A 16,240-nucleotide genomic window follows, 5' to 3' on the forward strand; every position below is an offset into this window, starting at 1 on the left:
CCTAGTTGAATCAGTACCATCTCAACCAAGTGCGATTCATAGGTTGTTCTCGCTACTACCAGGCATACTTCTATTAAAAGGGAAAGTTATTAATAAAATTATCAAGCAAGTCAATGCGAATTTTTTTTTAGTTTTTTTTTTTAATTTAAAAGTTATCCTAGCTTTTTATGAAACTATTTGACTATAGATAGACACCCATCTATTATATATAGCATAAAAGTGAGAGAGAGAGCGAGCCGATATTCTTATGCGATATGAATGGAATAGTACTCATGAGAGAGAACCTCAAACTTCTCACTAAAAACTCCCTTAAACCAAAACTAGCTTGAAGGGGTGGGAGCTTTGGCGCCCCCCCCCCCCCCCCCTCTCTCACTTTTCAAATATGTGTTTTTTGTTTTATTTTATGTGTTTTTCAAGTCTAATGAAGGAGTAACACGATTTTGGTTTTCAAGTCTGTGTGGTTTGTGTGTGTTTTTGTCCGCCGCCCACCTCCATCACATGAGCATTTTCTAGGATCAAAGTCCTTCACAGTGGGGAACGGCAGCATGTAGTTTGGTGCTGTTTTTATGCAAAAACAGGGGAGGGGTTCCTTTGTTGAAGGATACCCGTGAGGGACGAAGGTGTAGTGGTGGTTGGCTTGGAAAAGGGTTTCAGCTGGAGGTGTTGCAAGACAGAGCTCAAAGGCCTCGACAGAAGAGTGGCTTACGGTGGTCGGTGCTTGGTGGTCTCTTAGTTTCACGACTCTACGAGCAGACCAAGACGCACGCCGGTTTGGGTTGGCCATGGTAGAGCGAGAGACCAACCGCGTCCTAATGAGTGGGCGATGGAAGGGTAATCTCTACTATTTATCTGCTCCATACGAAGCTCACTTCTCAACTCGCTTTTGGACTGTCTCTGAAAATGTGTGGCATCACCGTTTGGGACATCCTCATGCCTTTGCTATCCAAGTTCTTAAATCTAAAGGACTTATTCAAACCTTTGGCACCAATAAAACATTTCTATTTGTGAAAGTTGTCAGTTAGGCAAACTAAGCAAGTTTTTCGTTTTACCATCTACTAGTTTCACTCATGCTATTTTTTATAAAGTTTATTATGACTTATGGGGTCCTACCTCTGTTGTTTCTGTTGGTAAATTTTCTTACTATGTCTGCTTAATTGGTGTCTTTTCTAAATTTATGTGGTTTATTCCGCTCCGGAAAAAAATCTGATTTTTTTTCAGCCTTTTTACTTTTTGAAAAATATGTTGAACGCCAATTCAATAAAAAAATAAAAAATTTTCAAACTGATGTGGGTGGAGAATTTGCTAACACTCAGTTTACCTCACATTTAACACAATAAGGTATTATTCATCAGTTTTCCTACCCCATACCCCTGAACAAAAAGTCACAGTGGAACGTCGTCATCATACTATTCGAGAACTTGGTATGGTGGCCCACCCAGACCGGCGTGCGTCTTGGTCTGCTCGTGGAGTCGTGAAACTCAGAGCCCACCAACAACCGACCACCATAAGCCACTCTTCTATCAAGGCCTCTAAGCTCTGTCCTACAATACCTCCAGCCGCAACCCTCTTCCAAGCCAACCACCATTGCACCTCCCTCCCCCACGGGTATTCTTCAATAAAGAGAACCTTCCCTTTTTTTGCATAAAAACAATGCACTAAACTGCATGTCGTTGTTCTCCACCGTGAAGGACTTTGATCACAAAAAATGCTCATGTGTAGGAGGCAGGCTACGGACATAAACACACACAAACCACACAGACTTGAAAAACCCAGATCGTGTTTCTCCTTTATTAGTCTTGAAAAACACACAAAACAAAACAAAAAACACAGATTTGAAAAGTGCGGGGGGAGGAGCCAAAGCTCCCACCCCCTCAAGCTAGTTTTGGTTCGGGGGAGTTTTTATAGAGAAGTTGGAGGTTCTCTCTCATGAGTACTATTACATTCATATCGCATAAGAATATCAGCTCTCTCTCTCTCTCTCTCTCTCTCTCTCACTTTTGTGCTATATATAATAGATGGGTGTCTATCTATAGTCAAATAGTTTCATAAAAAGCTAGGATGACTTTTAAATTAAAAAAAAAAAAAAAACCTAAAAAAAATCGCATTGACTTGCTATGGATGGTGGTGATGGTAGGTGGAGGTGGACGTAGAAGAGGAAAAAAAGAGGAAAGGGGTCACGGGCAAAGGGAAGATGCAGAAAAAAAAAGAAAAAAAAAAAGGGGGGGGGGGCAAAGATAGTGATGAAGCCCTAAGGGCTGGGCCAATGTGGTTCTTTTTCAATTTTTTTATTTGTAGTTTTCTGTTGTTTTGTTTTAGGTAAAAAATAAAATGAAATAGACTATTGGACTTGATGTCCACAGCAGCAAAGTCTCATTCCTCCTTTGGGAGGAGTCGGAGTGATAGTACTCATCCTCTTTAAGAGGATGGAAGTTGATAGTACTTCTCTTCTTTTGAAAGATGGGTCGTTTTGTTTTGTTTTTACAAAGCACTCTTCTCTCCAACAAATCGGAAGGTTTGTTAGGAAGAAATTTATAGAAATTAAAACAATATCCATCACAAAGAAATTTGTGTGGGGGGTTGCCCCAAAGCAAATGCATAGTTTGGCTTGTAATCTAGATTTTTCTCTGTATTGATATGTCACAACTGTAATTTTGGTTTCATTGAATGAAATGAAAGTCTATTTCCATATATATATATATATATATATATATATATATATATATATATATATATAGCACAAAAGTTGATATAAAATGGGAAAGTAGGTCCATTCAATGCCCTATGCTCTGCACTACTTGTTTCCATCCACCCATATATTTGCAAGGTTGTTTGCAAAATTTATTTATTTTTCATTAATTAGTTTTATTTTGGATTTGTATTACATTCAATTTTCAAACCAAGTTTGCTGAATAAATAACCATATGCGAGGAATATTATTTTAATTACAAAAAGATTTTACGAAAGCAAGTTTATAAACTAACGTAATTTGATATACTATATTAGATTGTAAAACTGTTTTTATTATAAAATAGATCTACTATACCATATAAAATTATGTTAATTTGTGAATTTATTTTGTAAATCTCTTTAGCGGTAGCATGTCTCACATTTTAAATATGTGAACAAATAGTTAAATCAAAAGTTCAAAACCCATCGATCTCCACAATCTCCAAAAAGCCTGTGGAGAGCAGACGGCAATAAAATAAGAAAGTACTACAAAATCAGTAATTAACAATGAGCTAAATTGATTCATGCCTATATATTCTCATCTCTTCATAGAACCTCTAAAAATACCTCTCATCCCTCTGATCGTGCGACCTTATACTCTAGTCTTCATCACCAGAACTCGATGGCTCCAAAAGCTACCTTGCAGTGACATCTTCCATGGCAGGAAAAGCAGGCGGATCTTTGAATATACGTAGGTTGCAACCACTCCTTGAGCTCTCAAACTGAACCATGCAACATCTATATAGAAAGAACATCAAAGAAATATCTCGAGGCCTTTTGTTCTTGAAATGGTTTCTGTGGTAATGAATGATGGGGTTGGTTGAAGGAGAAAACTAACCGTACTCCTCAAGAAGCCCACAAATGTAAAGTTTGAGAAGTTTGAACCTCTTGACCCCTCTTGCTTTCTTAAGAAATATTAGTTTTGAGATTATGGCTTATCTCATTTTCGCAATGAAAATGGAGAACTTCAGAAGATTTCAGACCTTTTGGAGAATCGGTAGCCCTTTTGTATAGGATTGTTCAAATTGTTCTGGCCCGAGAATCCGGGTTCCAAACCCGGGCCGAAATCCGGAAGGGGTTAGTTCGGGTCAGATCCCGGGTGAATCCAGGTTTACAACCCGAAACCCAGGTATACAACCCAGTACCTTTTTTTCCAATTTGAATGTTTTGATTTTTTTTTTCACTTTGTATCATGTTGTTATCCAGGAAGAGCCTCTCTGGATTGTGTTCAAGTGGGCGGGAAAGTGATGACGAAAAACCACAAGAAGATGATTGGGGCAAAAGAAAACCCCACTTTGTTTTGAATCGTTGAACAAAAAACAGAACTATCAAGATTGCTGCTGAAATCCCCACAACAACATCTGGATCGAAGCATATTTAATACACCACAGATAATAATCTAAAGAACTTTCTAGTCCGTTTATAAAAGAATGATTGACATATAACATAGCACTTGTGCCTAGCAAGTGTATCCCATCTATTTTGGACGTGTTTCACCACCACAATCTCGTGATCACCTGCAACCAAATAGTAGATGGCTTGGGGGTTAGATGGAACGTCTCTAATGCCTAAGTCAATCACTGAAAGTAATAATGTAATTCTCAATAATTCGATCTCTTTCACGTACCTGGGTTCTCCCCTTATATAGAACCGTCTAATCCGTCCCCCTTTTTTGGGTGATAATGGCTATCCATTATTCAAATTTAAATCTGGACATGGAGGTTCATCTTTTAGAGCACTCTCAATGGATTAGCCAAAACTAAATAACATTTTTTATGAATGTAAGAAAAATTTGACTTTTAACTACTCCATTCACATAAATCTCCACATTGGAATATCTATTTTTTCATTATATAACAATAAAATAATATAAGATGAAATTGGTTTTGGTTATTCACATCAAATCTCTACATTAGATTATCCATTTATTCATTATATAGTATGTATAACTAATAATTTCAAAATTATTTTATTATTTAATTATTATTTTATTTTATTTTATCATATTTTACTATTCTACCTATTATATATTAAGTAATAATCATATTCTTATCAAATTAATATACCAATTGTGACAAAATATGTGATAGAAAGAAAGGGAGATAGAAATAATTAATAAAATATATAACCTCTGGGTGGTTACCCAGTCGGTATTGGCAGTGGGCTAGACCCTCTTGGTATTGATTGGACTTTTCTGTAATGGGACAAGCTTCAAGCCTAAGCCAAAGCCCAGGCCCATGTGGGGGCTAATCGGTCGGGAATATCCCCTCCACCATCCATTGCAGAAAGAACTGCATGTAGCAAGCAAAATCCATTTGTTAAATGATACAGACAACATGTTTAGGATTGTACTGTCTTCATCAAGTCCGAGATTTTTCTGTCAAACTGACTTGAAATGGATGGAGTAAGATCCCATCTCCAATTACCATGGAAGTTCCCCTGATGGTGACAAGGAATTGCAAAATTTGTGTAGTATCACCATGTCTCACCCACTTGAACACAATCCAGAGAGGCTCTTCTTGGATAATAGCATGGCGCAAAGTGAAAAAATAAAAAATAAAACCATCAAAACATTCAAACTGAAAAAAAAAATGGATACTGGGACCCAGACCAGGTGTACTCGGATTTGTTTTGGGCCGGAACCCAGAACCGGAATTCGATTTTTTGGATTCCAGACCAAGCCAGGAAAAAATTCGGCCCAGATGAACAGTCCTACTTTTGTGGGCATTATGAAAAAAAAGAGTTATGAGAATCGGAGACATGCTCTTTCTGGAAACAAAAGGGTTGGCTTGGAATTTGGTAGGGATTCAGAGGTTGAGGCATGGGTAGGGAAGGTTTTTAAGGATATAGAAAGGGGAATGATTTAAGAGGACATGATCTCTAGAAGGGAACGGAGAGCCAAGGTGTAAAATGATGGTGTGACACAACTTGTACACGAGGGGTTATTTGGAAAGTGAGATAAACTTTTCATCTCATCTCAAAACCTCTAATCATAATATATTTATTTTCCAAACATCATTTAAATATAAAATACTTTTCAATTTTAAATTTTCAACATTTTCAATTAATCATTGCAACTTTTTTTAAACTTCCAAATAAAACACAAAAAATAATATTTTTTTTCAAAATTTAAAACAAAAATTATATTTAAACAATTTTCTAACTTTATAATATTTTTATTCAATTTTCTCTCTCATTTATCAAAATCTAATAAAATATCTTAACTCAAATTATTTCACTACTATTCATAAATTATTTTCCTAGTATTCAATCGCACATCGTCTCATTAACATTTCCATACGATGAAATTAGGGTTCTATAATTTTTACCAAGAAAAGCCCAAATGATGAAATCTTGGTATGTAATGATTCAGCTTGATTAATTGATTGACAACCCCTCAATGAATTAATCTTCGAAAGTGATAGCTCAACAGTCATTATCTAGACAATATTCCAAGACAATTTTCTACATTAATACCTCACCATTCTCTTGTCTAAAGTCTTGTTTTCTTTTTTCAACACAAGTGGAATGTTATTGTTAGCATGTCACTTCATTCGTAGCACCTAACACTAATGAAGAATTAGGAACTCGATCGATCGGGCTTGTTTGGCTGCAAGATATATACATAATTGTTCAAGCTTTGGCCGGTGAGGATAACTACTCAAGCACCAAACAAGATTATCCTCACAATTAAGACTTACATGCTGTTCTATTCATGATTTTTTTCATTTACAGAAAGAAAGGCTATCACTTTTCATGACCAAACACAATCAATCTCAACTTTACTGCACTGTATAGGCACATGATTTCTTTACAAAAATCATGGTGCTTGGAGAACATGTACATTTTTTTTTTTATTTTTTTTATTGGAGAACATGTACATGAGCACGTTTTCCTTTCATTTTCGTTAGCAAAGATATATAGACATAGAGCACTGAAAATGAGATATATAGACATATAAATCAAGATCTATTGTCCATATGAGTCTCTTGAATAACACCAAATTAATACTCAAATAGATATTATGAGAATTGAGAACATTGGAATTCAAATAAAAGCCTTCAATAATACTAATGCTATAAAGTGTTAAAAATATAAATTAAATAATTAAATCTACATAATCCCATCACCTTAACATTTTGGGACAAGTGATAATTTCACATGATATCATAGCAGAGGTCTTGAATTCGAACTCTAACTCTACACTCTACTCCATTTAATTAAATATTTTACGTGTTGAGTTATCCATTGAAGGAGAGTCTGACCCACACGTGAAAAGGAATGTTAAGATATAAAATAAATAATTGAATCTATCCATTCCCATCAGTTTAAACTTTTGGAATAAGTGGTGATTTCACATAAAGATATTAGTTAAATTATAGATATTTTAGACTTTTCTCTAATCAGAATAGAAAATTCTCTAATCAGAATAGAAAATTTGAGAATTGTTTTTATATATATATATATATTTAATTATCAACCATATTTGTCAATAAGGTACATTTTAAATAGCTTTATATTCAAGCGGCAGATGTATAAAATTAATTAAAATATATCATAATAATAATAAATAAGAATAGAGATGACCAAATTCAAGAAGAAAAATAATCACAAAAAGACTTGCGTGCCAATGCGTCACACCCCGGAAAACTAGTCGTTCTTTCATGTTATTATGCCATACGTAGTTTTCGTTTCTTAATTTATTCCTTAAGGTTTACCTCTCTTCCCTCATTGTATGGAAAGGCATTATATATGTCATGGAAAATGCTACATATCACTCAAATGAATTGCTCAAAGTTACGTTATTTAGGTTTTCTTTTTTATATGTTTAAAAAGAAAATACGGTGCTATGAGTTTCACTCTACACATTCTCTCTCTCTCTCTTCAATTAAATAGGCATTCGATCTAAGGGTATAAATCGGTCTGATCTGGTTCAGGAGTGATGGATTGAAATTTTAGGTCTATTAATTTTTCCGAACCAAATATCCATAGAGACCAGACTGAACCGGTAGCTATCAGTCCGTTCTATTCGCTCTGGTCCAATTATTTTTTATTTTTTTCTTCTTCTTTTTTCAAATAAATTAATAAAAAAATTTATTTAAATTATTAAATTAAAATTGAGTGAATTATTAATGTAGATTATGTAACTAACTCATTAAAAAAATATTTTATATGGTCAATAATAATAAATTAGATAAAAATTATATCATTAACTCATATAATTACTATAAAATAAATAACATATTAAAAATATTTTAAAATATATATAAGAGTTCGGTCTGGTCTGGTTCAATCCAAAATTTATAGACTCCAAGACCGGACCGAATAGTTTCGGTTCAAAATTTATAGGATTGAGACCGACCAGTTTGGAGTTCAGTTTGGTCTAGTCCGATCGGTTTTTCCGGTCCAGACCGAACTCATTTCAACCCTAATTCCACCATCTTCTAAAGATGTTATTAAGAAAATGCTATATCTACTTAAAAAAAAAAAAAACTTACTTTTTCATAAATTAGTTATTGATATACTAAAAATCATAAAATTTGAATTTAAAAAAAATGAGTTTTATAAATAAAGATGCAAGTACATATACTATTACTCAAGATCATGTTAAGATGTTGTTACTGTTTGTTTAAGAAATTGCTGCACACCCATATATCAATTAATAAAAATTATGTTAGTCATCATTTACTCTTTTTATACGAAGCATTGTAAATAGTTTTATAGGTCGATTAAATGAACAATTATTTAAAAATATATCATTTGAATAAGAATGCAGCTATACATCAGTCGTACTTTCCAGACACCTCACATGATATATATATATATATATATATATATATATATATTTTGAACTCAACACATGATGTGTTGCGGCTATAAGCTAAGGTAAATAATTACACTTTCAATAAATATGACTGTGGATGACAAAATAAATAATAGCGTTACTAATTAATCAATCACACTTGTTAAAGTACCTTTTGCTTACTTCATCCCGACTCTCTCTCTCTCTCTCTATATATATATAATATTTATATATATATATATGTATACATATTGGCAGTTAGTTCATGTTTTGGGATTATAATTCTTAAACCTGTATCTGAATTTTAAGATCTATATACGAAAGAGATAAATGTAAAAAATACGTAACGAAGTATTTATTTTGAATAATTACTCGGATTATATAGTGAACAATTAATGAATAAATATTAGGAAAGTCATTGCATATTTACGTCTCGCACCTTGAGATATTGATCCGAAATTACTTTAAATAGTGAGGCCCTATATTACTATTAAGAGTGCCAGAATATATTTATTATTAAAATGCTGGATATATATACATTAATATTCGAAAGTTGAAACGATTTGAATATTGATTTTTTTTTTTATCGGTAATTTGAGCTCTATTATAAATCTTAATATGTATGCAGGTAATTCAAGTCTCATGCACTCGTCCTCGATCAGATCAACTTGCATGGACCAATGCTTTTTGCCTTTTGGTAATCTTGTTATAATGCATGCATGCCATTCTGTATATGTAATTGATATCTAATTGGCTTGTTTGTTTTTACAAATGAGATAAGATAAATTGAGATTAAAATTAAAAAATTAAATAAAGTATTATTATAATATTATTTTTATTTTAGAATTAGAAAAAGTTAAATTATTTATTTTATTTTATTTTAAAATTATGAAAGTTGTAATAATGAGATGAGATATTTTCTAAAAATAAATGCAACCTAAGTGTTAATTTGAATTTATTTATAAAGACGTTACCATGTACAGAAAATGAATCGTTATGTTTCCTTTGACCAATTCAGAATATTTTGGGAGGACCTCTTTGACTTTTTATCGATGTTTTGGATTATTTTTTTATTTAAAAAAAAGGTTGCTCATTTTGGCTCAAACTCCTATAAGTACAAGAACTAAAAGAGGATACAATTTGCTATATTATTAACTAAATTAATGTTTTGCACTTGTTTGATCATTTCTGGCACATAATTTCTTTCAGCCACAAACAAAAAGGATAAATAACAAATTTATCTTTTTGGTCCCTCTCCTTATATATTAATTAAAACTACCCCAACTCTCTTTTTATTTATTTTTTAATCGACATATCTAATTATAACTTCAATATTATTTTAATTTTTTTCTGTGGGCAAGCCAACTCAGCGGAAGCTAATAGGACAATGCTAGGGCGACGAGAAAGGTCACTTTGCATTCTATCGATAGTGCAAATTGTATTTTATTTTTTTTTTCAAATATTTTTTAAACTCCTTCAAACATTTTTTTTTTAAATTTATAAATTTTTTAAAAAATATTTTCTTAATAATTAAATAAAAAAAAAGTATTAATCACTTTTGGAGGCACCATTCTTGTGTTTTTTATGGGACACGTATATTCCATCTAATGAGTCCTACTAGAATTGGACCCAAATCATATCGGAGGACATGGTTTGGATTTGGTTCTTGTAAGAATTGAGGGTGCGTTTGGTTACCAAACTCACATCAACTCATTTCAACTCATCATTACATCTTTTTTAAATTCCAATATAAAATATAATAAATAATTCAATTTTTTCAAATTTTAAAATAATAATAATATTAAAAAATAATATTCTAATAATATTTTATCATCACAACTCAACTCACTTCAACATCCACACATACCTTAATCTTTTGGATCGGAGACTAGTTCTAACGGGAATGAAATATGGAACATAAGACCAGAGTTTGTCTATATGATCCATGATAAAAAAAAAAATTAAATTTGAAATGGGTTTAAATACTAAGGTCAAATTATTCATTAAGGCTCCGTTTACATACAGAAATAGTTTCATCTAATTATTACAATTTTATCAAATTTTCACACAAAATATATCAAAAAACTCAACATTTTTAAATATTAAAATAATAATAATATTAAAACATAATATTTTAATAATATTGTATTCAACTTTTATCTAAAATCATCTCATCTTACTATTCCAAACGAGACCTAAGTTTTTCAATTGGACTTATTATTCCCTAAAGGTGTAAAATTGATCATTTTATGAAAGTTCCATTTCTATTCTAAGGAGGCATAGAAAATGGCAAAACAAGTATATGTCTTAAAAATACTTAAAAAAACTAAAAATAAAGAAAAGAAAGTTATTGTAGAAACAAGGTGCGGTTGCATCGGTCGCATCACCATCGCTTAGCTAAGGTTTGTCATCGATTGTGATTGAGATATCTCAAACCTAAATACATCTAACAATTCAAAGAGAGATTGACTCGTTTCTCCACAATCTTATGCTGCACTCAAATAATATGAATTTCATTATATAATGCAATGGGTTCTTCATGTTATGTCAATCTCTCTTAAAATTGTAAAAAATATTCAAATCAGAACATTAATATAGAAAATTTTTATACATATGTGACCACCTAAATGCAAATAAATGAGAGTCTCCCTTCCTATTACCTTGTCACCTAGCCACACCAAGGTGGCTTGGCCAAATCTCGGCCCCTCTCAGGTGGTTAGACCATGGGGGCTCTCATGCCCTTCATCAAGGATGATTGTGCCATTACTTTTAACTTTTTCAATTATTATTTAAATTTTTTTTTTAAGTTTTAGGGTATATTTGTTTTATTTTTTGTTTTGAGTTTTATAAATTATTTCCCATTTTTTTATTTTTCTTTTATTTTTTTTTTTTTTAAGAATTGGCGAGTCCAACGGATTTAGTAAAGAAAGTTTGACGGATAGATCAATTATTTAACTCTTAAAATTATAAAAAGAGTAAAAAAGTTCAATTAAAGAAATATATGGGGCAATCTATTTTTTATTTTTTGATAAAAAATGCTTGATACGGAGCAGTTTAATTTTAAGGCGACTAACATGTATCAATATAATATTTATTAAAAGTCTAGTTAAAGTAATTTAAATCGACAATTCTATTACATATAATTATTTTTATATATTTTTTTTGCACTCTAATGCTGTGTCGGAATTCAACATTTTTTTATATTAAAAAAAATAACGCAGCTAATCACATTAGTAGAATGTGTAAAAAATACGTAAAAATAATTGTACATAGAATTTTTCAAATTTTACATCCATTGCAATTTCTATTTTTTTCCGATAGCACATGGGAATTTCTCTGATTAATATTGTTAATAGTTATTAATATTTTCTGTTTTCAAAACACCATGTCCTGTTCGAATTGTTGTTTCTTTGGCATTTGAATAATGCTAATTAGCCTCTAGTGTGCCACTCAAAATTATCGTTAAATGCTAATGTATTTATTTTTTTAAATGGTTAAAGATGTTATTAGTGCATTTATGTATTTTTTAACATTTAAAAATCACATAAAAAATTAAAATGAACTAGTGGTAATTTTGAGGGATCTAAATGAAGATGCTGACTGAATAGCGACACGCTCTTGTCATTTAATAAACCTACAATTCTTTTATAATTATTTTACTATTTACTTAAAATTTGTAGTGCACTTCTTTAAAAGATCATTTTAATTTTATTTAATTATTATTTATTTTAAATAGAGTTATAAAATAGTTATAGACCAGTGTATGTTTATAATTTCTCTTTAAAATTTAAATCAAACTGGAAAAAAAAAAAAAAAAAGAATCCTACGGCTATACGAAGACTTCATTAAAAAAAGTGTTTAAATCCAATGGTAGAGACAGCCACCGTCACTCAAAAACGACGCATCGCCCGGGAAATGGCCATCGGCGGGCATAAAACGCACCTACGGTGCATTTTAGCATCGACCACATTAGGGACCAGACTTGCGAGTGTTAACCCGAACGTTAAAACCGACCTCTCTCGCCCTCCTATATAAACCTGGGCTTCCCGGCGATATTGTGAATAGAGAGAGGCAACAAACACCAAGAAAGAACATAATTTTCCGAGAAAAAATAAGTGATAGAAGTTCCTACGAATTATTGGAAAGCAACCAGGGTGAAGGGGGAGAGAGAGATAGAGAGCTCTGATCTCAGTGCTCTCTGTTTGGAGTCTATTTGACTTGTGTTTCCGATAGATGGTGTGTGCCGGTGTGGGAGGGGAGAGAGAGACAGTGCGACGACCTAAGAACACGACCATGGCGATGGGACCTGAGAGATCCAAGGCTCTGCATAATTTCACGCTGCCTTTGAAGTGGGGGAACCAGAGGTACCTGCGGTGCATGAAAGAGAGTCCACAAGACGTCGATCAGCGATCTCCTCCTCCGACACTGGACAGCTCGCCAGTCACTCGGCGTCGGGAATTGGATAGGAAGAGGAAGAGGGATTGGAAATCGGGAATCGAGAGCGGAGGTGGAGGAGGCGGCGAGGGAATCCAGGCGTTGAGGAAGAAGGTCTTGTTTGATCTGAAAACGGAGGCTAACAAGATTAAAGACGCGTTTTTTAGGATGGAGGTGGGAGAAGAGGAAGACGTAATTGAGGAAGACGAGGAAGAGATCGAGGAGGTCGGCCAATCGCCTCCGGTGGAGGAGTCTGCCAGGCCGTGGAATCTGAGGACAAGGAGAGCCGCGTGTAAAGCTCCGATTGCCGGAGGAAAGGGATTGGGGATTGAGGAGAAGAAGAACGTGAGTTCATCGCCGTTGAGGTGCGAGAACAATGGCGCGAGGTTGAGAGGTGGATGTGGAGGAGGAACGTCGGAGAAGAAGGAGAAGGAGAGGACCAAGTTAACGGTGTCCCTGTCGAGGAAGGAGATCGAGGAGGATTTCAAGAAGATTCTTGGACAGAGGCCGCCGAGGAGGCCCAAGAAACGGCCAAGGACCGTTCAGAAGCAATTGGATGTAAGTTCGAGAATTCAAAAAACTTCATTTGTTCGCTTTCTTTGATGAAATTGCGTCGCTGCGTCTGTGAGGCGTAATTTCATTGGGTGTTCTCTTCTTAATGTTTGGCTTTCTGCGCAGTCGCTATTTCCGGGGTTGTGGTTGTTGGATATTACAGTTGATTCATACAAGGTTCCTGAATCCGTCGAGAACGGCAAGGTAATTGCTAATCAAGTTTTTCCATTTCATCTGTTACGTGTTTTCACTTCTGGGAAACGATTTTCATCTCTTCTGAACTAATTTCAGCCGTCTGGGGGGCTCTATTCAGCGGTGGATTTTGAATTCATTTACCTTTCTTCTTCGATCGGCTTCATGGAATTTTGGTGAGCTTAACTCCTTCCATTCTTTATTGCAGAGGTAGTAATGGGAATGGCGGTCTGAGTGGAAAGTTTCAAGGATTCTGCTTTCTGACTACTGGTGACTTCATGACCCTGACTAGTGCTATACCACACCTTCTTTCTGAATTGGGAACTTGATCAAAGTGTTGATTTCCCAGTTACTTGTGGTTCTTCTGTACTTTCTTTTAAATGCTAATTATGATTTGTTTTTCTTTCTTTCTTTCTTATCATAATAATCTTGTGTAAAGGAAAGCTTTTGTAGCTGTTATTAGATGGAAGAGAACCCTTTTTTTTTTTTCTTTTACAAGTTTGATTTTCTGAGCACACTTAAATCAAGTTGCATTTTGGTCAGGCAACCCAACTTTTCTGGGTTATTGTTTTGACTTAAGAGGCTTGACATAGAGCATCAATTGAGGAATGCACGCAGAGCTATTGGTACTACTATTGTGTACCAATTTCTGAAAAATTCTGCTGTTTGTTTTATTTTCTCCTAATCTATATATACTGCTTGTTTTAGGGTGAATAAAGGCATCTATTGATCACAGACAATGCATAGTTCTTTGTCTTCTATATAACAGTCCAGATCCCCATCTCTTGGTGGTGTAGCTTTGGAGGTAGAGACCAAACTCCACCTTATGTTTCATGATCTTCTATATAGAATTGAGAGGAATAAGTAGTTGATTGGTTATAGTTATGAAAATAAAGAATCTCTTTTTTTGGACAATTTTTATTTGTCCTAACTAATAACTGCAATCCATGAACGCATCATCCTTGGGATTCTTTCCCTTTTCCCCTTCACACATATCATTAAGTAATGAAAAAACCTCTTTATTCTTTTGTTTGCTACAGTCTACAGAGCTTTTATAATTACATCCTTCCTCCTCTTCTAATTGCCCCCCTTGGCAATGATTATTTCATTGTCGGAAATATCTCGCACTTCTTTTGCTTTATTATTATTATTTTTTTTTTCCAAAATATATAGAGTTTTAACGGGCGAAGATGGTGCGTTCTCTGCGTCAACTTGCGAATAGAAGTAATCTGATGATGATGCGTGGATGTATGGAGTGCTCTTCTTGCCGTCTATACGGACTTCACGGTCGTTGGTAAAACCTATATAAATTGAGCAGGTAGCCTGGTAAATTCGTAGCCTTTTGGTGGTGGGTTGGTTCGTCGTTCGCTTAACTTGCTGGCAGGCTAGCTGTTAATTCATCATTGTCTGAGGTCTTGCGACTTGGCTTTCTCATGGGCCAGAAGTTTTGACTGTCTTCGCCTCCATATTTTTGGTGTCTCACGGAATGTTTAAATACAATATCATTTTTAAATTTTTTTTAACTTAAAAATAAATAAATAAGATCGGTTTTATGCGGTTTTGTGAAAAGGGTAGAATATATTAAAAATAAGTTTTGATAGGTACAAGCGAGTTCGTGCACCATATCGCGTATCGATGATTTTTTTAATTTGAAAAAAAATGAAAAGAAATTTTTTGAGAGAAGAAAAAAATCTCCTATATCATAAAAATTATTTTCATCTTTAATTCACATCATTTCATTAAACATATGTATTATATATCAATATTGGTGCACGAATTGGTACACAAACTTACTTGCAGTAAGATTTTTCCATTAAAAATATGGTTGGACTGCGAGAGGGTTTTACAAATCTTTTATTGGGATTTGAAAGAACAAAATATTTTGAGAGAGTTTATATAGTTTGGTGAAAGTTACGTTGATTTCTGTTTATTATGGAAATTGAGATAAGTCTGTTTTGGGCTGTTTAGTTGGTCGGTGGCCGAGTGATTTCAATCTATCTCAAATCAATTATTAATAGAATCTATTATTTTTTTAACTATTAATAAAAAATTAAATTCATCTCAATTTATTTCATATATTTACACATATCTTAATCTATTTACATTTTAACATATTTTAATGAGATCTATAAAATACTATTATTTTCAAATCAATTCAAATCATTTAAGATCATATCAACATTCAAACGTACCAACCAAACACTGCCTGATCTCGAAAACATTAAACTAATTTTTTCAAAGTCCTTTGGAGCAGATAATATAAGGTCTGGTCTCGAATGGAAAAATCAGGTTCACCCTTGGCTCCTGTAAAAAAAAGAAAAAAAAAATTTAAACTAATTCCAAGAAAACAATCGGAACCATTAAGTTATAACCATTTCCTCTCCTTTCTCCTTCCCTCCGACAATCACTATTTTACTTGTTTTGTTTTTTATTTTAAGTAGATTGGTCTACGTTTTGGATTAATTTGCATTATATCCATTGTTTTTAAGAATATTTGAGCTGATTGTGTTTGTGGTTATGCTCTACACGCAC

The 16,240-nt window shown here is 33.5% G+C and overlaps 2 protein-coding genes across 2 annotated transcripts in view; one reads left to right on the forward strand and one right to left on the reverse strand.

Moving 5' to 3' along the window:
• The window catches only part of LOC121257218, a 30,093-nt gene that overhangs the window by 10,223 nt on the left and 3,630 nt on the right, over nucleotides 1–16,240 (reverse strand). The window contains exon 2 of the mRNA XM_041158156.1: nucleotides 1,041–1,051. Within this exon, the coding sequence (XP_041014090.1) occupies nucleotides 1,046–1,051 (6 nt within the window). The 3' untranslated portion in view covers nucleotides 1,041–1,045. The remainder of the gene's footprint in view (nucleotides 1–1,040; nucleotides 1,052–16,240) is intronic.
• On the forward strand, nucleotides 12,491–14,365 carry LOC121257219. The gene is made up of 3 exons (XM_041158157.1): nucleotides 12,491–13,522; nucleotides 13,643–13,720; nucleotides 13,917–14,365. Exons 1-3 carry the CDS (start codon nucleotides 12,764–12,766, stop codon nucleotides 13,920–13,922), a joined length of 843 nt encoding a protein of 280 aa, XP_041014091.1. The 5' UTR covers nucleotides 12,491–12,763; the 3' UTR covers nucleotides 13,923–14,365.

Source organism: Juglans microcarpa x Juglans regia, chromosome 3S, assembly GCF_004785595.1.
Source record: "Juglans microcarpa x Juglans regia isolate MS1-56 chromosome 3S, Jm3101_v1.0, whole genome shotgun sequence".
Taxonomy (NCBI): domain Eukaryota; kingdom Viridiplantae; phylum Streptophyta; class Magnoliopsida; order Fagales; family Juglandaceae; genus Juglans; species Juglans microcarpa x Juglans regia.